We start from the raw sequence: 26,296 nt of genomic DNA, 5'->3' as shown, positions 1-26,296 counted from the left end.
AACGCGAAACGTTTTACTAAATTCATAAAATATACACAAAAACACTCATTCGTTTTGGCTAATGCCTACACCCAAACTGTTTTTCCAGTTTAATGGTGAATTACCGGGTTCAGGGTCAATTATTGAGCATAAATCGGTTGCTGCGGTGCATTGTGTCCGACCGCCAAGTGAACACCGAATAGTATACATATTATATATATTTATTTAGGCATGTTAGCACTTATATATAGGTACACAGACACACGGTTGTACTACAGTGTATATGGTCGGCGAGTTTATGACTATAAGGAACATTATTATAACCTTCAATTACTAACGTGACGTCGATTCGCATTCCCGACAGTCTTCAGAATCTAACTTCTGATACATTTCAACGCTGATATTTTAAACCTACAACCTATATGCCCATAATATGTATTATTTATTTTAGGCTTCTAATATATTATGTACGTGAGTACACCGTGCATATTCGGTTCAATTCAGTTTTCAGCTATAACATATTATCATACTGTCTTATTCGTGACAATAATGTGATATCACAAGACATACCTAATTATTTGTGTGGATACTCTGCTGTTTATTATGTGATCAGAATTCATATTTTTTAAGTTTAAATTTATAATTTGACCATCAGTTTAGATTTTTTGTTTGTTTTTTTTAACAGAGATATGTGACCTATATGCTGAATAAAACTTTTTTCTACCCAATTTTGCGTAACGCTTTGTGTGCTATAGAAACGCAAACCAAAAATCAAAACACATTTTCTTTAAATTAATTACAGTAGGTTACAAGTTCTACAGGTAAGTGGGTGTTGCTCTGCTGTAGGTACAGTAGGTTACAAGAGGGTCACTGCAATGAATGTTGTTAAATTTGAATTCAATGATATAAAATCATTGTATATTTGTAAATGAATATCGATTCTGAGCGAAGATAGTTTGTCAGTGTGGATATTTTATATTATATTTATATTGTTATTACTTATTATTAATACGGCAGCCGGTAAGTTCAATTAATATTATAAAATTTCAACAGAATAACTAAAATCGTTATTCTTGGTTATTTAATATGTAATTTCCTCCAAATTTGAACATAAAATAAAACTGTTTTTTTGTATTTTTGAGATTTTTTGGTTACAGCATAACCTGCTTATGTGAAACCTTGTAAGTTTTCAATCCTTAGCTATAAAAGTTGAACATTTTATAAAATTTTAACTATAAAATCATTTTAAAATTATTTGATAAATAATGTTGTTAAAAATCGAACTTTAAATGCTTATAAAAAAAAAATTGTGCCGATGTATTTTTAACATTTTTCAACTGCTATTTATGTAATACATCAAGAACCTTTTATTAAATGTTGACGCTTTTTGGCCCAGCGAAAACATTTTATTAATATTTGTAGAAAAAAATCGTGCCTATTAAATATTTATTTATAATGATGTATTGCAATTTATGGGTACAACGCTCATACAAATTATCTAGACCCTAGACCCTGTAATCTGAAAACACTACTTTTATGAACATAAATAGTAAATACATTACTAAGTAACCAGGGCTTAAGGTTGCTCAAAATGGAAAAAGGTATCTCTATACTATTTTGTAAGTTCCACGTAGATAAACATAAATTATTTTTATTACTAAAAGTTTTTTGTTTATTACGTTGTCACAATCAATGGTGAAGGGAGGATTCCAGTGTTCATTAGTAATTTCTAAATTAGTGCCTCATATTATTAATTTAATGTTCATGAAAATGTCTTATTTCAGCACGAAATTTTTCTTGATCCAAACTTAAGCATCCTCTTCTTCAGAGTTCAGAGTTTAAATTGTATAATAAACATTACAAAAAATTGAATCATAAGTAATAATGAACTATGATTAAAAAATAAACAGTATAAATATGAAGGAAATATTAATTATATTTGCATTGAACTTTTACATTTTACATAAGTATCTAAATTAGTTTTCTTAACGAAGCATATAATACCTATTATAATAACAAACTATAATAAAAATGTAATATTTTGTTTGTTATAATTAAATTAAATTAAATTAAATATAATAAAAGTAAGTATATAATCAAACATAAATAATAGTGAGATGATAAAAGAAATTAAACTTAATATGTATGCATTTTACTATATAATCTAGGTATATAATGATATTTTTGTCAAACTGAAAAATATTTAATACGATAACTGAATAACTTTATTAAACCAAAATGATACCATTTCAAAAGGTAAATAGGTTATTATTTTTAACGGAGGATATTTTTCGATTCAACTTCGAGCCTTGAGCGTATACAAGCGTATCTTTTGAAGACAGTTTTAAAAAGGGCGTTTTTATGCGTGGCCAGAGTAAGGACTCAGAGGAATCTCATGACATCACCACCATTTAACACATTGACGGACAATTACGAAAAGTACTGCTGTGGCAATATTTTTGTTTGGTGATGCCATGGGACACGAAAATGCATATGTAATAGTACTGCTATAGCAATTCTCGAAAACCGACCAAAAATGGACACTACTGCTACAGCAGTGGTTTTTTCAATGGTATCATATAAGAGACCAAGTCTACTTTAGTCATGCTTTTTATAATTATTTATAATCCTCACTGTCCGTCTATGTGTTAAACCCCTGCAAGTAACTATCGTTACTTATTGTTCCAAAACACTGTAAACTTAAAATCTCCGACAATGTACACTACGTAGGTACATATTTCTTATATTGTGTTTAATTTTTTATTTGTACTTCGTTTCAATGATATGTTTTATCACAAATAATTAATTTTGATATTGTTTCTCGTGTTACATTATTCTTGTTCGAATGTTATTGATATTCAACTAAATTTGATTTTATTACATAATTTGAGTGGTTAATGTATTATTAATAATGGAAGACATCTCATGTTTAAAATCATTTAATATTTTTATTTTTATTGTTATTAGATTTTACTATTTTACGTCAATCAAAATATTTTATAAATATAGTATTATAATATTATAGCGCAAGTATACTATGTTTTAATTATTTAAATAGAATATTGATAGGTTTTTAAAGTAATTAAATAATATGTGTAGTTGTTAACAGCAACCTGGGTTAAATTTATGATGTTTTTGTTCTGCGATGTATAAAGCAGACGTTTGAATGTCGACATCTTCTCTAATCAACATTTCTCTGAAAATAAATCGTTAAAAATGTAGTACCTAATTGTACAATAGTAAATAAATCAATATCCACAATGACACAAATGACTAAAAACAATAATTACAATTTTATTTACAATTTTTTTTTTGTAAAGTTGTTCAAATTCAAATTATTCATTAAATAATATATAATGAACATACGAAATGTTTCAAAAGGTCGTCCTAGCGAAACTTGAGAATAAAATGCATGTAGGTTCATATTAAGCAAATTGGCAGAAATACATTTCATTATTTATTGTTGCGTAAATGCATACGTATATATTGAATATTGTATATGGGTAAGAGAAAATTATTCTCCCCAAATTTTATTATTATCTTCTGTCAAAATTGTATTTTTATTTTAATTCAAATTTTGAATTACCTACATGCACACTTTACTACTTCTTCGGTGTAAAACAATTCCATCATTTGGCTTATATGCATGTTATAATAAATTAAATTGATATGTGACTACAATAAGTGAATCTGATAATACGCTACGTTTACAGTTAATAATATAAATATATTATAATATATTAATTATACCTATCATATTATTGTAAAATTATGAAAATATATGTGTTCAACGCCTAGCTATAAATGTTTTTTAAAAATTCTATATTCAACCTATAAGAAATAAATAAAAAAACCCCATACCTGCATAGTGTAACCAATGCGTTATTAATATTCGTTCCAAGTTTGGAACTAGTTTCGAAAAATACTGCGTTGTAATCCTTAGCCAAAAGTTCACCGTGATCTGTGGACACGCACGTTAGTCCTTGCAACTCTGCTTCGCGTCTTAAATCCAGTTTGTTACCACAAATACAAATTGGTAATTGTTTATCAGCTACTTCCTAAAGACAAATATAATGGAATTATGAATTAATATTATTAAATAAGTACCTACCTACATGGTAGATGATTTATACATTATTGCTTGGTGGATACTCTTAGCTAAAATTATTATTTTATTAACAGCTGATACTTATTTTTATTATTTATTGTTTTAAAAGACCACCTAATCGGAAATGTGGAACGACACAATATCTAAATTCTAAACAATAAACCATGACAAAAATGTCTCTTAATTATTAGACAAATAAATTTATGTCTAGAAAAGTTCTGAGTTAAGTACCTATCATAATTTGTAGGTGAAACATTTTCAAAATTACAATTATTCTTAAAAAAATAAAATATATAAAAAAAACTTATAGCTATCATTAAGCAACGCCTTATGCGTTTTAAACATATTTTAATATATTGATTTATTGAAAGAAATGAATCACCTATTATTTTTAAGTTATTTTTTAATGTATCAAACATTAGTTGATCGTATTATGAAATACGCGTCAATAAGGACAAACTGGGTCCTTTAAGAGGACGCTACTCATGCATTTGTTGTCTCCGTGACTACTTCTTACAAGTGCATGACATAGCAAATATACGCTGAAAAGTTAACATTTAGCATCGTTAACTTAAAAATAAAAGTCAATCTATCTATTACGAAACTTGAGACAACAAATCTGTCTGTAGCGTCCTCTTATGATTTTTTAAGTAGATGATTTATTAATAGAATATTTTAAAAATATTATGAGTATACAAACAGTTTTGGATTCATAATTTGTGTATAATATACTGTTCTAAAATTTTGTTGACTACAATGTATTTATTTTAATTATTTTTAAGAGCCTCACTACTTACAAACATTTTAGTGTAAAGACCTAAAGTTTTCACAAAATTAAGTTAATTAACGTCATCAGATTTTAAGACTGGAAAAAAGATAAACGCATAACTTTTGAGTACTATAATTAATTATACGTAGAGTATTTAAAATAGTTGATGAGTTCTTTTTAAAAAAAACTTTAACAAAATATCAAAAATATATGATCTTTCAAAAATATATAAATAAACAAAACATTTTTCTTAGAATCTTATCTTTGGATTATTGATTTACCTAAATAGTTCAATTAAAATGTCGCTATTAAAATAATTTGACATTTATACATATTATTTTATTACAGAAAAATGTGTAGGTATTAATATTTATTAATATTTAATTAATATTTTTTAATGATGATTCAATGGTTGTTTTTGTCATATTCCAATTCTTTTAAAATAATTATAATTATCATACGTTTTTGTAACTATTTCATATTTCTTACTAATAACCGTTTATAATTTTTCATAATAATGAATAATGATAACACTATAATATTCATAATACCTCATAATTTATGAAGAAAAAATATTAAAAATAAATAAATGTATGTACTTGTTTTTTTTTTATATAGACCAGGACTTGCATTTGAAAAAAAAAATCTATTTTACGTTACAATTAAAACGATACACATTTTTTCGTTTATCGTTATTTAGAATTAAAACGTTACACAAGTTTTGCGTTTATTGTTATTCAGAATTAAAACATTATCCAAGTTTTGCGTTTATCGTTATTTAGAATAGTGTTAATACCTATTAAATTTAGTAATAATAACTAAAGCGGGCTGGATACGGAATATAATGTTATCAGTTCTAATGTCCGTATGCGTGAAATAAATATTTCTACGAAACCAATATAACTTTTAAATAAATGGATTTATGGATTTTGGCGTTATTTTTTGTTCAATGAAATTCTATAAATTACGTTTTGCGTTATGTTTTGTTTAGTGATATTATATAATATATTTTGTTGATCGTTATGTTTTGTTTTGTGGTACTTAATTATTTTTGATTATCGCTTTACGTTACAATTACGTTTACAAATTTCAAATATAACGTTATAATCATACAGACAAATAATCATTAATCTTATATCTTTAAATCAACACTGTTAACAATAATCGAAAAATAATACAATATACTAAGGCAGGTATCTCTAATGATTATATTGTATTATAATAAATTAATAATTATGCTCATTGCTTAAATTATCATTTTTACCGTTATCGATAAAACCCATTGACGAATATTGATAAAAGATCTTTCATTAGTAACATCATAAAGTAAAACGACTCCGTCTGCTCTTCGAAAATACGCTTTTGTAATGGAACGAAATCTTTCTTGTCCTTAAACAAAATGTATTTTTTTTTAAATATATTAGTATTTTTTTGTAATAGCTTAAAAATGAAGAAGTCATAATAAAACAATTTTAAAATTACTATTATCTATTGAAACTTACTAATTATTAATAATTATTGTTATATATGTTATAGTTAAAATTTAATTTAAAAATTATAAAAATAAATAGAAGTTTCAAATGTTAAATTATGTAATGTATTTATTAAAAACGTCTAAATCTTAATTACGAATTAGTTAAAAAGTATTCAAATAGTCTTTATAAGGCAATGGCTAAATATTTTACATTTTCAAAATCATCTTGAGGAACCATGTTATTACTATAGTATGGGTTTTCTCAATAAAAATTATTTTTTGGATAAACACTATTTATATCTATTTTGTTAAATTCGTACCAAGCTATTCCAAAGTATTAAAGACATGTTGTAAATTAATATATAATATCTATAAGTCCCAGATTTCAATGCAAAGTGCAATTTTTTTTGTGGGTGCTCTTAAGTCTAGAATCATAATAATACATCCCAATAACAAAATGCAATTCATGTAACAGATACTATACTTTCAAGAAATGTTGTTAGGTTAAATGCAGCGCTCACAATTTAACAGGTATAAAATAGTTAAACGTAGAGCTTAATATAATTCAAAATTATTAATAGTTTTTTATTTTTGTATACCTCAAACGAATAATAGGTACATTAATACTGCCACAAGATGGTGTTTGTCATCAATAAAAATCATCGCAGACGAGTCATTGCTATTATATATAATATTGAATTAAATAAAATTGGTTTTTCGTAATAAAATGTAATATGAAATAAAAGTTTTATGGTAATTTTTTATGAATATTAAGGTCAAAAGAAATTTTTTTGATAGTTATTTGAATCTGTTATTAAATTTACTAATATAATCGTATAATAGTATTACTATTGTGTAGGTACCTAAGTATAGAATCTAATCTCAATGGAAATATTCATTAACTATTCGACTGTGGATCAAGGTCCATCAAAAGTCAAGATAAATATTAAAACACGAATATTATATAGGTATGTAAAAAATTAATTAAAATATTTTAAACACTTTCATAGCACTCTTAAAATGTTGAATGATATATTATATCTACTATATTATATAAGAACTCGAGTTTCATCAAATTTTTTTTTATATTTATTAGCAGAAATTGACATTAAAAGAATATAGTCAGTTACATGAATCAAAGTTATATAATTCGGTTACATATTTTATAATGCATGCATCTTGTTTTAATTGATCTTGTATTTTTTTTTATCAAACATGCATGTAACTCAAGTTACATTTATACGATTAACGTAATTTTATATTATAATTTTAAACTATTTTAAATAATATTTACTCTACAGTATTTTACTATTTTGTATAATGTATATTGTATAATGTATTTATGTGTAAGCGTAATATCAAACTCCAAAAATATTTTAGTTCACTCCAAAGTATTAAACGACTGGAAGCTACTAATGGAAGAACTAATTTACCGATGTCAATCGTGTCGTGAGCAAACTGTCTTGTACAGAAGTTTGTGTTATCTCTATATCTAGTATTTTTTGGGACACAATAATTTTTAAGAATTAATTTTATTGAAACAGTTTGTTTTTTGAAATTTTACCAGCTGTATCCCATAACTGTAATGCTACATTTCTATCATCAACTCTGATTGTTTTAACTTGAAAATCAACACCTGTAAAATAAAATTAGAAGACAAAGATTAATTTTAATTAAAAATTAACAATTCAAATTATTTTTCTATATAAATAAGTACCTATACTGACATTTTTTGAGCTCTCTATATCTACTCATAAGACGTAATCATAGAAAAAATTTGTCAATTATGTATTACTTATTATTCCTTAGACTATTATAATTATTATTACTTTAAAGCTTTTTCTGATTTATTCTTATGAATTTTAATTCACACCTAAAGTAGATCCAAGTTTTGTTGAGAAGGTGCCTTTACAGAAACGATGAATAAAACACGTTTTTCCAACAGCCGCGTCACCGGCGAATACGATTTTATATGTTCTTTCTGGATCACCACCGATCATATCATAACTACTTATGCTCATTGCACTAGCTGGTGTGTGGAAATGCATCATATTCTGGGAATCACGGCCGGATAAACTCATTTCCTCAAATTCTATCTGAAAACAATTATAGTCGGCATTAATATTAATAAAATAAATAGCTGACGAGTGACGACTCTAAAGTATAAACTAATTACATTATTTCTTTGCCATTAGTTGTTAGGTATAATATGATATATCACATAAATTAAAATAATTAAAAACATCTTACGTGCATAAAAAATTGATATTGAGAATACTTATATAATATTCTTAAGAAATTTAATGTTAGTGATGTATGTAGGTACTGTTATAATGCATACAATGTCTTAGTGCCTAATACCATTTACCTAATTTAACCTAATAGTCTAACCTTCAATGAAATGAGTCAGTTTCCTAAGCTTGATAATAGAGTTATTATTTCAGGCCAAAAAATAATAAAATAACCAAGAGGTGTCGTATATTGTAGACAGTCATCAATATAAGGCCAGTCAGGCCAGTGAAGGAAGATGTGCTGAGGCGACAATAATATTTTGCTTTAGAACATCGCCGTACGCACAGGCACGGGCAATCCAGTGGTCTACGAGAATGTAGGTACGACGATCTTACGTGTGACGCGATCATATAGTACGGGCTAAGTGTTACAAATTAGTGTTTTATTTATCATTGATTTACATTTTAATAAAAAGTGCTTCCAACCTGAAACCCCGAGTTGTATATTATTTCAAGTCTTCTTCGTCCTTACCTTTAATATTAGAACAGTGCTCAAACACACATACCTATAGTCAATGAAGTTTCTTTAAACTAAATAGCGCTCCGGTTGTAAAGTCCTAATAGTATCATTGCAATTTTGAGGAACGGATGTAGAATCGACAAACGCATACCATCGTGTCTCAACAAGTTAACAGTTAACTGTCGAGCCATTATAGTAATACATTTATTTGAATATAAAAAAACAAATAAAATATAATAGTTTAATATAGATATCATTGGGTCATAATTGTTTAAATGCAATACAAATTAGAAGAAAAAAAATTTGTAAGATGATAACTGCTCTGCTTTACAGTATATATTTCTTGAAGCTGATATGACCCACATATAAAAATCATATATAACTAATTTAGAAGGCACGATTAAAAGGTTAATGGACACAATCTTAAAATAGTTAAGTTAATAATAGGTCTAACTGAAACCAAAACCCAAAAGAACCAAGAAATAAAATGGTTGTTAAAGACAAACATTTTTAAGCGTTAAAAAAATTCCGAAAAACAAAAAGAAGACTTTTCCAAACTTAAAAAGGTGGGTAAGTGGATGTCGGTCTACTTGTACAGTAGACTGGAAAAATAGAAGAATATTTCATATATTATTTGTTTTTTTTATTTCAATGTGTTATAATATACTATATTACTGGGTACACTACTAAAACAAAAAAAAAACACGTTTTAAACATGTAAAAAAACCTTTTAATAAAGCTCTACAAATTATAATAGTCAGTTGTTTTGTTTTTTTTTTAAAGAAAAACAAATATACAATTATATACAATTATACATTTGAATTATCTATCTTCTGTAAGCTGTGCTTGTAGCGAAGATAGAGAGTTACAAAATTAATACTTATACTTAAAAACTAAAATTAAATACAATTATTACGTAATCATACAACAGACAGAGAGAGAGAGAAAAAAGAAATAAAAAAGAAATAAAGAACATTTTCAAAAACAAAAAAGGTGGATAAGTGGATGTCGCTCTGCTATACAGTAGGTGACAAGTGGGTCACTGTAATGGATGGTGTGTTAAATTTGAATTCAATGATATAATATCATTGTATAAGAAAAACGATTCTGAGCGAAAACAGTCAGTCAGCTTATGATATTGCCAAGTATATTTGATGATATTATTGTGAATAAAGTAATTTATATATAACTTATTTACGTGGAGCCTTGTTTTAAATTTTCAATCCTTAGCTATAAAAGTTGAACATTTTATAAAATTTTTAACTTCAAAATAATTATTAAATTTTGTCAAAATTTGAACTTTAAATGCTTATAAAAAAAATTGTGCCTATTTAAATATTTTTCAACTGCTACTGTAACATTACATCAGGAGCCTTGCATTCAATTTTCACGCTTTTTTACCCAATAAATACAATTTTATTGATATTTATAGAAAAAAAAAACTAAAAAAATTGAAAACTGACTATGTCCGTAAACAGCTAAAAAAGAGTCAAATTATTTTATACATTTTATTGTGTATAGAAAATGCTAATATAAACATTCAATGAAATTTTCAAGTATCTACAGTCATTCGTTTTTTAATTACAACAAAATAAGAAAATCGTTGCATGAGAAATCAAGTGAATATCAAATGTTGTAAAAATATAAATTTCAAACGCTCATAAAAATTTAATTTGACTTTCTTGTAGATATATTTTTTTTGATAAAGACAAACTTATGAGGAATCTTGTATTATATTTTCAAATCTTAGATTTAAAAAGAACATTGACCTACTGACTTACAGCGAATGGTATAAATATGACTACTGTATAAAGATAAAATAGCTTAAAATTAATCTAAATACAATTTTAAAATGTCATTGTCTATTCTAAAATATAATGATAGATGTAAAAGTTGAAATTTCCCGTGAATAATATTATGTTTGTATTACAATAAACTAACCATAAAGGTTATTCTTCATTTGAATATCTAATTTCGTCAATATTTGAACTCTAAATGTCAATAAAAAAAAACTGTGCTAGTATATTTTCGGATTTATGGGTTGTATCTAGTAAGACCTAGCTAAAACAATTATTAAATAATAAATTATTTGAAAAAGCTCATGGTTTTTATCGAATTTTGACAACATTTGAACTTCAAACGGTTTATAAAAAAATCATAACAATATATTTTTTATATTTATAAATAAGAATAATAATATCATATAACTTATGTGTGATATTAAAGCTTTTTGATAAAACATATTTCTTTTACTATGGCACTAGGTAGGTACATAGTACACAAAAGTAGTACATATAACTAGATATAAAGCATACATTTAGTACTTTTAAATATTTTTGAAAGTTCGTTGAGTATAGTAAATTGATAATTGATGTAACAGTGATATGTTTCAAGGTTCTACAAAATATTGATACTTTTTGAATTACAATAAAAAAAACTTAAATCGTTTGATGATAACTCGTTATTTTACTCGTAAATTTAAAATTTAAACTTCAGACGCTCATGAAAATATTTGTTGAATTATGCTCAACCTATTTTTTATAATAATTGTAATCAAAACTTATATGCATTCATATTCAAACCTTACGTATTTATATTAAACCGTTAATGAATTTTCAACTTCAGAATAATTTGCAAATTTTCATAATTTTGACGAATTTGATTAAAATCTTAACTTTGAATACTCATACAAAATATTGTACATTTACGCTTAACCCCTTCCATTTATAAAAAAAAAAAAATGTAAAAACTTAACTAGATTTATTGTACTCCTAAAAATGAAATTTAAGCTTAAGATTAAAGATGTCTTGTCTTGTCTTCAGACAGATTTATTTAAAATAATAATAATGAATACGAGTTTCATCCTATTATTCTTTATAAATACGTATTCGGTATTCCATAAATATAATGATTAATGATATAGAGTACCGATATTTTTGCACATCTGGTGCCACTCATCTGCATAGAGCTGTACATTTTCATGAAAATGTTTATTTTATATAGATGTTGTAATTATTTATATTTTTAAATTATAGACCATTGAATAAAATTATCTATTAATTTTTATGAATAATTACTGCCCTAACGACAAATTATTATTATTATTATGACCGTTGTGATAGGTAACTATAAGTTTCTAAAATCAAAAAAATTAACCCAATTCATATAATATTTTTATGATTCATAATAATGTGAAATACCTAATTTATATAATATTTAAAATTAAAATATTAATGCTTATTATTGGTAACTAATATTGTTAATACTTATAATACGAGCTAATAAGTGTGTGTTGCTTATAAATTGTTCATGTTAGACGTATTATAAAAAATTGTTCATAAACAATTAATATTATACCTAGAGGGGAGAAAAATAACGTCATAATACTATAATTTTGGTTCAAACGATATTGAATATAGGTTATTATTTATTCGACTTAGTTATTTTTATTCAAAATAATATTAATTGTTTATATCTACATGTAACGGTCCTAAGTTTTAACCAAATATTATTTGTAAATACCGTTTTTGCTGAATGGTAAGGTGCGTTGATTGAAGATGCATTTGAGAGCTCATCTTGTAGATCCCTTTGATAATAATTATTTGATTCTACAAGAGTAGATCGTCCACTGTCTGAAATATGACAAAACAAAAAAGTGTATTACATCTTGTAAAATTATAAAATGTGGTTAAGTAGTTAATATTAAAGTTTCTGCAATATTACCAATATCATCCATAAGTCGTTTTATAGTATATTGTGCTCCACTTTGTTCTTCTAAAGGATCGATGTTTACTTGTATCCTATAATAATATTTATGCACATGTTAATTATTTATGGTAGTAAATTGATTAACGAATATAATATAGTTAACATAAGTAACATACGTGTTGTTAAACTCCTCGCATTTAATTTCGTACTCAGATCGAAGTTTTTCCATTTCCGAACGAACTACTGCCAAATTAGTTTGTGTGTCAATTAATTTACGTCTAAGTTCCCTTGATTCTTCTATGGTCTCATCCATATCGTTCTTGTCTACTTTTTTTTGGCTTAACACAGTGTTCACCTTTATACAATTCAAATTTAGCAAACATGAACCAGAATATTTATCAATGATATATACTATGAACCTTTTGAAACAATTTCAAATGGGTTTTTAACTCTATTGTTTCGGCTTCCATTTTTTTCATCAATTCTTTTTTTTCAAATTCAAATTGTTCTCTTGCTTCATCCCTGGCTTGAGCTTCAACTTTTGCAACTTGTGCATCTATTTCTTCTTCTAAACCTCGCAGTCTTGTTAGATGTGTTTGACGCTCACTAAAAAGAACCAACAAAATACATTTTTAAACTAAATTTTTAAAACTTGACATTGTAAACTCTAAGAAAGATTATGCATTTTATATTATACTTATGGATCATACCGATTAAACATGTTTTCAAGTTTTTCATTATCTTCATGTAATCGTTTCACATCTTCCATTAATGAACTTAAAGCTCCCTCAAAATGTGTTATAAGTTCTGATGATGGACTACAATTTTGAATCTCCATATACAAATCCGCTAATTTTTTTCCACTGAATACATATTATGTTAGCAAACGTCATAATAACATAAAATACAAAAAATATATAAATATTATTTGGTTACAGAATAATATATACTCATATATATATATATATATTTATTTAATATACCACTGAGTGATAAATACATATTACATTTATGGGTACACCTTTAAATTAATATTTTACTAGGTATCTAAATAAAATTGTCTCGCTCCGTTTGAAGTATTAAAAAGTTATCTAATATTTCATACTTTAAAAAATACATATTAAAGATTATATTATATTGGAACAGATATAGGTACTTTTTAATTTGTATATCATAAATCATAATATATGTTAATTTTTTGGATTATTATTTTAATTTAAAGTACAGCTATCAGATATAAACTTAAATGTTAAATGATTAGAAAACATCCATGCACACGCTAGGATACTATATAAGAAGTCCATTTTTTTTAAAAAATTGAATTACTTAAAAAAAAATGTAACTATTAATTATTTTCCGTCACGCCCGAAAGTTTAGTTTTCGAGAGTTAGAAAGCGATCTTTTTCCGTCCAATGGACGGTTAAGTGGGAATCCCCATAGTGCCGGCGGTAAAATGGTAATCCCCAAAAGTGCTGGGTGTATCATCTGCACAACCAGACACTGATCAATGAACGGAGAAGCGTGATAAAAAAGTGGTTTGTGTGGCTCGTGCGGGAGAGTAATTTCAGTAATTTCACCTTCACTTGTGGCTCGTGCCGCACACGTCGCATGCGACTGAAATAGCTCACTTCCCATATTAACTTTCACTAGAAATAGATAAATCTTTAGGTTCCTAAACATTAGTTTAGAACACCTTATATCCTCATTGTGTCCATCCGTTAGTTAGGTACCTACCAGTAAATAGTTACCTACGATTGTTGATATTAAGATACTTAATAAATTACTTATTGTATAAATATTTAATATATATTAAAATAATATTCAAAATATCTACCTATAATTGGATAACTATCCAAAATATACTACCAACATAATTTACAAATTTATACAACTGGTATATTCATAAATTTAAAACAGGGACAGAGAATGTAGGATGTCATACAATGATTGGAACCAATGTACTCAGAAATAGAGGTAGGTACTACAAAGATGTGGAAAACATGAAACGCGTCAGAAAAATTAACAAAAAATAAATAAACAAAGAAAGAAACACGTGAATTAAAAACAAGAACTGATATAATATGAATTAGAGAAACATAAGTTAGTTATAGAAAATATATTTATGAATTTTAAAAAGGAATATACCACCCTCAACAGATACAAACAGAGAGTTATGAAATAAACCTAAGGTAACTAGAAAAGAATTTTTTATAAAGCACAAAAAACTAATCCAACCAAAGTATCCTGGTGTAGATAGGTTACTAATTGAGTTCCTAAAAGAAGTCTTTCTTAACCCTATCCTTCCATCTAAGTCTCGACCTTTCAATTGGTAGTTTCCCTTAGTTTCCCTCGCCATAAATTCCATACAGATTTTAGTTTCTCCTCGGTAATGTTTTCGACAATATTTGGGCTTTGATACACTTTTATCCGTTATAAGTTTTAATTTTTAATTTTAATTAACAAAATAATTATACACAATATGTGTATAGTGTATTCTATACTTCATTGCTGTATAATAGGCAGACTGTTTTAGATGTAGACTGTATAAGACATATAAATTATACAATTTATACATGGATCGGGTAAGTGTACCTCTTATACAATTATGAAATATATACAATTAATATTTTTGAGTTATGAATTCCCAAAATTAAAATGAATTATGTATATCTATATATAATTATAATGTAACGATAAATATAAAAAACTTCATATAAATTACCTGGTATGAAATAATTTCTTTAAAGCTGGCTCTCCAATAACAGATACGAAATTTGACCAGGCTTGTGAGTTCCTTCTTTCCAATTCTCCACGAGTCCTATTTTCATTGGGTTTGTCTTGTTTACCAGGAGATAAAAAATCCCGAAATCCCCACGCAAAGTCCTCCAAGCATATTTGTCCGTCACCGTCACGATCCAAGTCTGAAAATATCACATCCGAATCGCTGGGTTCGATATCAAATTTGGCGCATAGTTCTTGAAATTCTTCTGGACCAATTTTCCCTTGGCCATTTCGATCGCACTCATAGAATAAGTCTTCTAAATGGACATCACTCATGATGCTTCACACTTTTTCTAAAGTGTTCTTACTTGTGTGATGGCTCTTCTTACGTACTACATGCTATTTGTATAATTACCGACTAATATGTGTCATGGTAATAAAAACCAAACCGATGATGATAAATATGCACGCGTAAATCATCCGTAGTTATTAGTTAAGGTATCGATGACGAATATGAACCAAACGTACTCACTGTAACTTTACAAGATGTTTTAAAACATAAATATTAAAAAAAAATGACATATTTCATCACTATAAATTGGCAAATATATTTTGTCACAGAAATTTTTTACATCTACATATAATTTGGTCTATCACGCAACGCGACGTCATGTATTTGTTCATTGGCGCATGTGGCTTAAGCTGTTTAAACACTACACGAATCATTGTATAAATAGTATCCATATTATTGTTTTACATATTACAACCAAAATACGACCTTGTTAAAATGAATATCAGCGACTATTGTCATTCTAGAACATTATACGAATTTCTATGAACAGTAATTATATTAGACTTTAATATTCTAAGATTTAATTTATCTAAATAAAAATTGTATCTATTAAGAACACTATTATAGAACACGTATTTGTGTCTTTTATGATGTAAGTGTAACATTCAACTAAATACTAAATTCAACATAAAATTCAATAATATTTAATAATAATTAGGTAGGTACCTAGTTAATTATAAATACAAACTGATGGAAATCATTGAGATTTGAATAAATTATTAATTATGTATAGTTGAATGAGTATTAAACAATGACAGTTACAGGCGTAACCTGGGGTGGCAAGAAGGGGCACTGCCTCATCAGATATTTAACTGAGTGGACAGTAGTGTCATTTTACTTTATAGATTTTTAGTTTCACCACATTTTGCCCCTCTAAAAATTTACCCCAGATTACGCCTTTGATTACAGCCATTGTTTTAAAAAGTTTCCATACGTCATCAGTTGATTTAATATTAAATTATAAATTATTTTGTATAAAACAAGTTTATGATTTAACATTAATGCTATAGGCTGTATCTATAAGTTATATGCCAAGTGCCAACGATTTTTTGATAATGAATACAATGATATATAGGTATTTCGGTACCTATTTGTTATTAATTGACAATTTAACTAAAATGTAATGTTAATGTGAAAAGTATGAACAAAAATAAAATAAAATAATTTATTATTTACCTATACACCTATAGTCTATACCATATATATAAACACTGAAACAAGATTTTAACAACTCAATAGGTATAGGTACTATAGGTAGTCAGTTGTTGATACTCACATGACTGTATTATGGTATAGGATCATTGTAACAGTACGATTAAGGTTATTTAGTAAGGTTATTTACTTTTCCACAATTCCACTCACAGTACCTACCTAAATATATTAGAGTTTAGAGTTAGATGCATATTGTATATTGTAACACACTAACACATTACACATTCTCCCAGTTGCATCTATGTTTTTATAATCCAATCGAATTGTGATGCTTTTTTTATAAAATATTTGTGCCTTGTTTTTGTAATTTTGGTGGTCAACAATTTTTATATAACAGGTTAAGACTGTCAAGAGTAAACTATGATGCTCAGAAGTTACATTAAATTTAATAGTCGTGGACGTATCTATGTTAAACATTTTTTTTTTTTTAGTTCTCAAATTATGTTCAACATTTATTTGTTTTAATGAAATTCCAATAACATTTTAGTAAATAATTACACTAATATTTTTTTTAAATTTAGAATTTGTTAATCAAAAGTTTTTATAAGCATATTTAACTACTATTATCAAAATATATCAGGAGCCTTGTATTAAAATTTCACGCATTTTTACCCAACTAATAAAATTGCAAGGCTGGGCAAGTTAATGATTTTTTTTTACTCAGTTAAGTTAAGTTAATATGCACTAATAACAAAAAGTTAAAAGTTAATTTAACTATAGGTTAACTCAGTTAAGTTAAAAGTTAATAAAAAGTTAATTTGTTTATACAACGCTAGCGTACTTAATTTTTTTCCAACCCAAAACTAAATTATAGTGTTAATACTTCATACAGTATTTCCATATAAGTTAGATTCGAATGATATACATTTTTAACTTTAAATAATTTACAATACATATTTTTTGACATGAAAACATAAAATAAAATTAACTTCTTAACTTAACTTTAACTTTTTAACTCGTTAATGCCTTGTAAAATTGTATTAAAATAGTATTATATGAAAAAAAAACTAAAAAAATTGAAAAATTTCCGTTAACAGCTCTAAATAAGTCAAAATATTTTGAAAGTTATATGGTGTATAGAAAATGATATATAAACATATATATTGTATATCAATATAAACATTCAGTCAAATTTTCATGTATTTTAGTTATTCGTTTTTGAATTACAACAAAATAAGAAAATCGCTACATGAGAAATCGAGTAAATATCAAATATTATTTTATTAAGAATCTTCAATCTTGTACTACAACAATTTAGAATCTTAAATTTAAAAATAAAAATTTTTAGGAATTTCTAACTCAAAATAATTTGCACATTTTCGTGATTTATACGTATTTTGTCAATATTTGAACTTAAAATGCTTATAAAAAAAAAATTTGACCATGGATTTTTAATATTTTTCAAATCTTATTGTAATAATAATATAGATATAAATGTTGAGCCATTTAAAACGAATATATCAAAACATACAATTCAAACAATTGATGAATTTTAAGTTACCTATTCATTGCATTATACCCAGACAAACTATATTATGTTAAAACGAATTGATAGGTACCTAAGTCAACATATCTGTCACAGGTACTGAAGTAGGTACCTATATTGTTGTTAGGTGATACACGTTTCATTTAGCCTAAAATTATAAAACCATCTGTTTTAACGGATGGATTATTCATAATTGATTATAATATTATTATGATATATAATATAATATAAGATATAACACTAATAAATAATTTGAAGCTATTAGCTACAGCCTACGAGCTACGATTATAATATTGTTGGCATTTGGCCACCGCCACCCTAAAGTCTATTTAATTTAATCATTATTCTAATGTCTCAAATAAATTACAATTTTATCAGTGTTGTAACTATAATATGGAATGATGTGAATCACAATACTATGTGATGGCAATTTCAGAAAAATATTAAATATTAATATAGGTACATTATTTATGGTCGTGTAAGTGTGATGCGCCTAACAATAACTGTCAATATTACCGTGGTTCATCGTTTGTGACTATTCATTATTACAGCAATTATACCCATCAAATGTTGATATAATTGTATAATAATTAAGTTCGGTAATTTGTTTTAGTAATCTGATCATTAAATCAATATTGTATACATATGATATTATAATTATTATTTACAGTTTCCTGCAATAAATATAATTTCGATGAGTGGAATTGGTTTATATACCTAGATAAGCCGTTATTATTTGATATCATTATATTATGGAAAGCTTAAGGTATAATTTTAAACTGCGACATTATTATAATTTAGTAAAAAATATCGTAATTCGTGGCTATATTTACCAGTTTTCCGAAAATCTCGAAAACATAACTTATACTTTATTTAACTTCTCTACGGCTCAACCCCCTATGCCTACCTATTTTAAAAATTTTAGTTAACTTATATCCATAGACTTGGCAAGTGGTTCTACTGTACATAAATAAACGTATTAGGAATTTTTGTTAGGAATTTATATTTTATTATAAATAACACAAATAATTTTTTTTCGACTTGACAATTTTCCGGCGGTCAGAAGCTGTTTTTTTAAACTACTGAACACTCATATTAACCAATATTAATCCGAATAATAAATGTTATTAAAATCCGAACGTTTGTTTAAATTTTTCATTCCGGTGTTTGAACACCCGAATACATGCAACACCCAAAATCCGAAACCCGAATAAATGATTCGGGTGCTAAGCCCTATTTAGTATATTACCTACCTATTATAGTTGTATTAAACGAACATGAACCTTACGTGAAATAAGTGTGTCTCTTCGCGTTTCAGTTTAGATAACATTTTAATAAACTAATACAGATTTTGTTTTAAAAATCATCAGTTATTTAGTTTTTGTAAATAATTAAAAACAAAATGAACTTCATATTATTTTGCATTTATGTTTTAAGGAGAGTGATTTGATTAGCCTATTATAACTGATAGGTTACCGTGCCAAAAAAACGGCAATTGTGATTCGTGATAAACAAAACTTGAAATGATAAAAATTACAAATTTACAAAAAATTCATCTAATAATAAATTAGACCAATTATCGGACAGGTAGAGTTCTGTTGAAAATTTAAATTGTGCTCTAGAAATGATTTCAATAGTTTTTGAAATTGTTATTTTTTTTTTTATATATATTTTTCATCGTTGATAAAATAAAATAATAGTTTAAAAAAACAATAAATATCGAATAATAACCTAAACCAAATTAAATTAACTCGATTTTCTATCGATAAATAGGACTTCCTACCTACTTATAACTTTTGAAAAACTTCTTCTATAGTAAAAATTTACCTACAGAAAACAAATTTAAAAACCATATAAGGAATAAGTAAACAATCATAACTTAATTGTCTTTATTCATAATATTATAGGTAAAAACTAGATACGAGTTATTTAAATGTTTTTTAACCTAATGATTGGTACTTGGTATGCATTATTGCGTATTGACTTAAGTTTATTTTGTTTAATCTGAAAATATTAGGTACCTACCTATACCTAGATTTACAATCTGTTCAAAAATAAAATACTATAATTATTAACATGATCATGTACCTACCTATAAACATAAACAGTTTACTTAATATATTATTATGGGTGAAATTATTTAATATCATATTCTAATTTCTAACTTCACGTAATCTAACATAATCGTATATCAACCTTTTGAATTAATATTGCATAATTACCTATACCTTCCTAGGTAGATACTAAGTTTATCAAATTAACCTTAACATTCATTCAAATTAACCTTCATTGGTTGTATAATACATTATATCAGTGTCTACAATTTCTAAAATTTCGTAGATAATGCAGAACATAATATATTAAGTGCAATACCTAATTGTTTTTCATAATCTTATCAAAATTCCAATTATCCTTATATCAGAAGAATTTAAATTATTTCGCGTCGTAGTCGTAGGTATATGTATAATTTTAGATTCTAGCGATATGCATTTGTGCCGTTGTGGTACCTATATGTACCTACCTATCTATATAAATATTAATTAAATAAATAAAACACATCTTAAAATTATTTTATATTGCAGGTATCTAGGTACTCTTCTTTATAACAAATCAAACATTGTTACATTGATATAACATTTAATAATAATTTCATTAAAAATAACGTGATTAGTAAATTATCATTAATCTCCACATTATATTAACAGAGCTATACTCCACTATTTTTTTTATAGACTACTAGAGCACAATATGAGAAAAAAGTTCAATAATCCGCAACTTAAAAATACCTATGTATAATATATTATTATCAACAATCAATAATTTATTTCGACCTACATATTATTTAGTTAAATATCATCCTGTTTGCCTTGCCTGTGTTTTTTACAGTTTCGTAATATTTTGATATTGAAAATATATTAATAAATTATTGTCATGATGGTTTTTAGTGCCGTAATAATGGCGTATACGAAGCAAATATAATTTAAATATTCATACAAAAATCCATAATCGCGATCAATGCTTGGAAACCATTATTGACCTTGTACACTACTTAGCTATGTAGACATAATATTATATAGTAAATATATAGTAAATTACTAAAAGTAAGTATAAGGTCTATGCTATAGCAACCTACTTTCCGTGTAAAACCGTTAGCACAAGGATTCTCGTCAGTGGGCGGTTAGACCGATAAGCCTAATAATATATTACCTACCTAATTTTATCACCTATAATACCTACCTACTGTTATACTATAGGGAAATGGTTTGAAATTTAAATATTGTACCTACATATATTTCTATAGGTATTCTTACATAAAATATTACGTTATGCAAATATAGTAGTATGGATACCTACGTGTATAGTTCAAACTCTATGTGAATATATTTTGAAGATGCCATTTTATTTGTTTATCAGTTATCATGCAATAACAAGATGTAAAAATCAGTGCCGTTTGTAGTTGGTAGGTTTCAATGTTGATAGGCTATATAGTTACCTATAGGTACCTATAGTTAGCCTATAGTTACAGAGTACAGACTAATAGTTACCTACCTTATTCGTGTGAATGTGAAAAAAAAATAAAATTGGATCTAGTTGGTAGTTTTGTGAACTTAAATCTGAAGATTCTCAGTATTTTTCAAAATAATTGGGAAAACCAAATAAAAAATTAAGGGTATTTGCTTTTTTCATGCAATTAAAGGACAAAAAACTGTAGTACCTACTTGAAAATGTCAACAAATTGTATATATATTTTCTATTTGTTATAACACTTTAAATAATTTTTTTCTCTTTTAATGTCGGTCGATAAAAATTGTTTGTTTGGTCAAAAACCTTGAAAATGTAATACAAGGTTCCTCATATTATGTGTCGACCAACTAAACTTTTGTTCCAATTAAAAAATATCTAAAATTCATAGTCACAATATTTTTTGATGTGTGTTTAATGTAAATTGGATAAAATTCGTCAAAATCATGAAATTGGCAAATTATTTTAAAGGTCAAAATTCATAAAAATATTTTTATTTATAGCTAACATTTAAAAATTTAACAAATGGTTCCTCATAATACTCACGTTGTTATTGTAACAATAAAACAAAAATTGAGTGTATTTCTACACAAATATATATTTATGAAAGTTGGAAGTTTACATTTTGACGAAATATTCACGCAGTAAGTATTGATTTTCTTAATTTGTTGTAATTTAAAACCGAATAAAACCATAGATATATAACAGCTTCCCAAATGTTTATTTTCTACACGTGATATAATTTTCTAATTTATTATCTTGTCTCATTTACAGCTATTAATAGAAGTATGAAATATTCAATTTTTTTTAATTTTTTTTTTCTATAGATGTCGATAAAAATTTTTCACTGGCTCAAAAAGCTTTAATATGTAATACAAGGTTCTTCATAAAACATAAGTAATTCGTAAATTGTAACCCAAAAATCTAAAAGTTATATTTGTATGTTTTTTTCAAGGACATTTAAAGTTAAATTTGAATGAAATTATATACGTAGAATAATGTTTTTAGTTATTTTGTTGTAATTTAAAAACAATAATTAGAATTATTCATTTATGCGTATATCATAAGATATTATATTAGTAATATAGGCCTAAAATATATTAGTAATATATTTAGTAATATAGGCCGACAGACCATCTCTACTGAGAATAACATGGCATTAAAATTTAACACATCCATATTACGGTGACCTTAATCAATGTATTACCTACTTTCCCCTTTTTATTTTAGATTCTGAGCGGAGCGATGAATGTATTGGTTTTACAATGATGTGTGTTTTTTATTTTTTTATTTTTGTGTCTATGTACACGATTAGTAGACGAAACAATGCTTAGATTTTCCACTTCAGTATCTTGTTCAACGGGAAAGTGAATTAGTTGGTACTTTTGGGAAGTCAAAATTTAAAATTTTAAAATGCATAAAAGCGCCCGGAAAAACAAAATAAAAATTAAGGAAAAACTGGAATTTTTACGCAAAATCGGTTTTTGTCAAAATCGATTTTGGCTGTTGATATTACTCTAAAACAAATGATCGTAAATACATGAAATTTTCACTGAATGTTTAAATTAGCCTTTCCTATACATGAAAAAATTTTAAAAAAGTTTTGACTTGTTTTGAGCTGTTTACAGATATACTCAGTTTCTAACTTTTTTAGATATTTTTCTATGAATGTTAATAAAACTTTATTTGTTGTGTAAAAAAAATTGCAAATTTAATATAAACCTCCTACTGTATTATTACAAATTTATTTCAAAATATTAAAAATCCTTAGTCACGGTTTTTTTTTATAAGTATTTAAAGTTCAAATCTTGAAAAAATACAAAAAAAATATCAAAATTAAGCAAATTATTTTGAGTTAAGAATTCAAAAAAATTTTTCTTTTTAAATTTAAGATTTGAAAATGTAATACAAAATTATTCAAAGTTTGTCTACCTTTATCAAAAATAAAAATGTCCACAAGCAAATCAAATTAAATTTTTATGAGTGTTTGAAGTTTATATTTTTACAGTATTGGATATTCACTCGATTTCTCATGTAGCGATTTTGTTATTTTGTTGTAATTCAAAAACTAATAACAGTAGATACATGAAAATTTCACTGAATATTTATATTCTCATTTAGTATACAACATCAAATTTTGAAAATATTTTGATTCTTTTTGAGCTGTTTGCGGGCGTTGTTAGTTTTCAATTATTTTGTGTTTTTTTTCTATAATTGTCAATAAAAAGCGTGAAAAATTAATACAAGGCTCCTGATATATTGCTTAAATGGCAGTTGAAAAATATTAAAAATACATAGGCACAATTTTTTTTATAATTCATTTAATGTTGGAATTTCGACAGAATTTAAAATTTAATTATTATTTTGCAGTTAAAAATTTATAAAATGTTCAACTTTTATAGTTAAGGATTGAAAATTTAAAACAAGGTTCTTCATAAATAGGTTATATAAATTACTTTATTCACAATAATATCAACAAATATACTTAGTAATATCATAGGCTGACTGACTGTTTTTCTCATACAATGATGTTATATCATTATACTGTACAGCAGAGCGACATCCACTTGCCCGCTTTTTTTATAATTACTTTACAATATGTTGAGGATCATATTTTGGTGTTATTTTCAAGTTCCTAATTTAAATGGAAAATATATATTTTAGAAAAAAAAGTCTAAGTAGCCAACTTTTGATAATATAACATTTATGTAGGTAATATTGGCTATAACCTACCTATTATGAGGGTTTTAGATACCTAAGGTTAAAATATTAAATGTGTTAAATATATTAATACCTATGTAGGTAACTACGCAGTTATGCGTAACAGTTTATGGTTTCTTGCGATTCTCATCCTAAGAATGTTGCCCCTATTAAAGTAGGATGTTGTACATCCTAATTATAGTAAATAACCTTACGGGCGAAGATGGGGCGTATAATGTTGTAGGTATATATTATAAAGGAGTTTTTTTTTGAGATCAACTTAATGTACCTATTTGTTTTGATATGCTACCTATGTATTTATGATAATATCATGGGATGAAAATACGAGAGGACTTCGGAATAATAGAATCAAAAATAATACAGCATAATGCCTATTATGATTATTTAATTCTAATAGCCCACAACTGTGTCGTAACAACTCAGCTTTGGTACATTTTCTACTGCAGTACGACTGCCCCGGTATAGTTGTTCTATAACGTCAGAACATTAGTGGGGTAGGTACGATATGAGACCTGCAGCAGGTTTCTCGCGGGGTTCTCCAATAATTCGTGTTCAGCACAACTCTGTCCTATGATAAATAACATGGAAAATATATAACGTAATAGAATAATATAATATTAACGTCGGTGCGCACGCGTTTGTCTGTAGGTACCTATATGGGCTATACATCTAATACAATATGGTATGTGAGTGTGCGCGAGCATGTGTACGAAATAAAATCGATATAACGCGCGTATCGAAAACACGACGCAATAGTGTAAGCGCGACGGCGGACGTTGTGGAGAGAAAAAGTTTGAATAATGAAAACGCAGGAATGGGGGAAAAAAAAAGAGGAAAATAATCGGCATTGAGTCGCCGAGTGGAAGGGTGTGATGGCGCTATCTAGGCGGCGTATGCAATAGTGGCCTCGTGAAGGGGAAACGGTTTTCGCAGGAAAAATACAAACGAAAAAAGATAATAATTTAATCACAGATCTATAATAGATTTATAATAATTATAAATCGCGAGTAATAAAATATCATATTATAGTCAAATCGAACGGTGGGAGCTTCATTCGATTGGATTTCAGCCGTCCGTCCGACGTGTTAATATGACGTAGGTACGAGGATATTAGTATTCCCAATATAATATATTTGTATTATATTAACATTATATTCAATGTTAAAAATAATAATATAATAGGAATGACTAATAATTCTTTCGACGTTTTCCGGCGGACTTGGTGCTCGAATACTGCCACCGCCACAGTGCCACGGGCGCGTCGGTTCAAAATCCCCGTGACCCCGCCATTGCCGCCACGCCCAACAGCCAAAAACGGCAGCTATCTCTCGCGTTATCGACTCGAAAATATCATTACTATTATTATTATCATCATCATCATCATTATTGTAATGTATACTTAAAAGCTGATGTTTTTAATGACAGACCCACACGCATATTAACATGAGGTTAATATAATATTATGTACTATCGTGTAGCAGCATGCATAATTG

The 26,296-nt window shown here is 26.5% G+C and overlaps 1 protein-coding gene across 1 annotated transcript; it reads right to left on the bottom strand.

The window, feature by feature from the left end:
• Positions 1 to 1,915: 1,915 nt before the first annotated feature.
• LOC132934501 (ras and EF-hand domain-containing protein homolog) lies at positions 1,916 to 16,165 on the bottom strand. Its single transcript, XM_061000810.1, has 11 exons — positions 15,512 to 16,165; positions 13,500 to 13,652; positions 13,209 to 13,395; positions 12,966 to 13,144; positions 12,805 to 12,881; positions 12,604 to 12,713; positions 8,204 to 8,426; positions 7,895 to 7,966; positions 6,121 to 6,245; positions 3,841 to 4,037; positions 1,916 to 3,175 (listed from the first exon to the last, which is right to left on the bottom strand). The coding sequence occupies exons 1-11, from the start codon at positions 15,844 to 15,846 to the stop codon at positions 3,082 to 3,084; spliced, it is 1,752 nt and encodes a 583-aa protein (XP_060856793.1). The 5' UTR covers positions 15,847 to 16,165; the 3' UTR covers positions 1,916 to 3,081.
• Between the last annotated feature and the right edge of the window lie 10,131 nt (positions 16,166 to 26,296).

This window comes from Metopolophium dirhodum, chromosome 1, assembly GCF_019925205.1.
Source record: "Metopolophium dirhodum isolate CAU chromosome 1, ASM1992520v1, whole genome shotgun sequence".
NCBI lineage: Eukaryota > Metazoa > Arthropoda > Insecta > Hemiptera > Aphididae > Metopolophium > Metopolophium dirhodum.
Note: the sequence above shows the minus strand (reverse complement) of the source record. Positions and strands in the feature narration are given on the sequence as shown.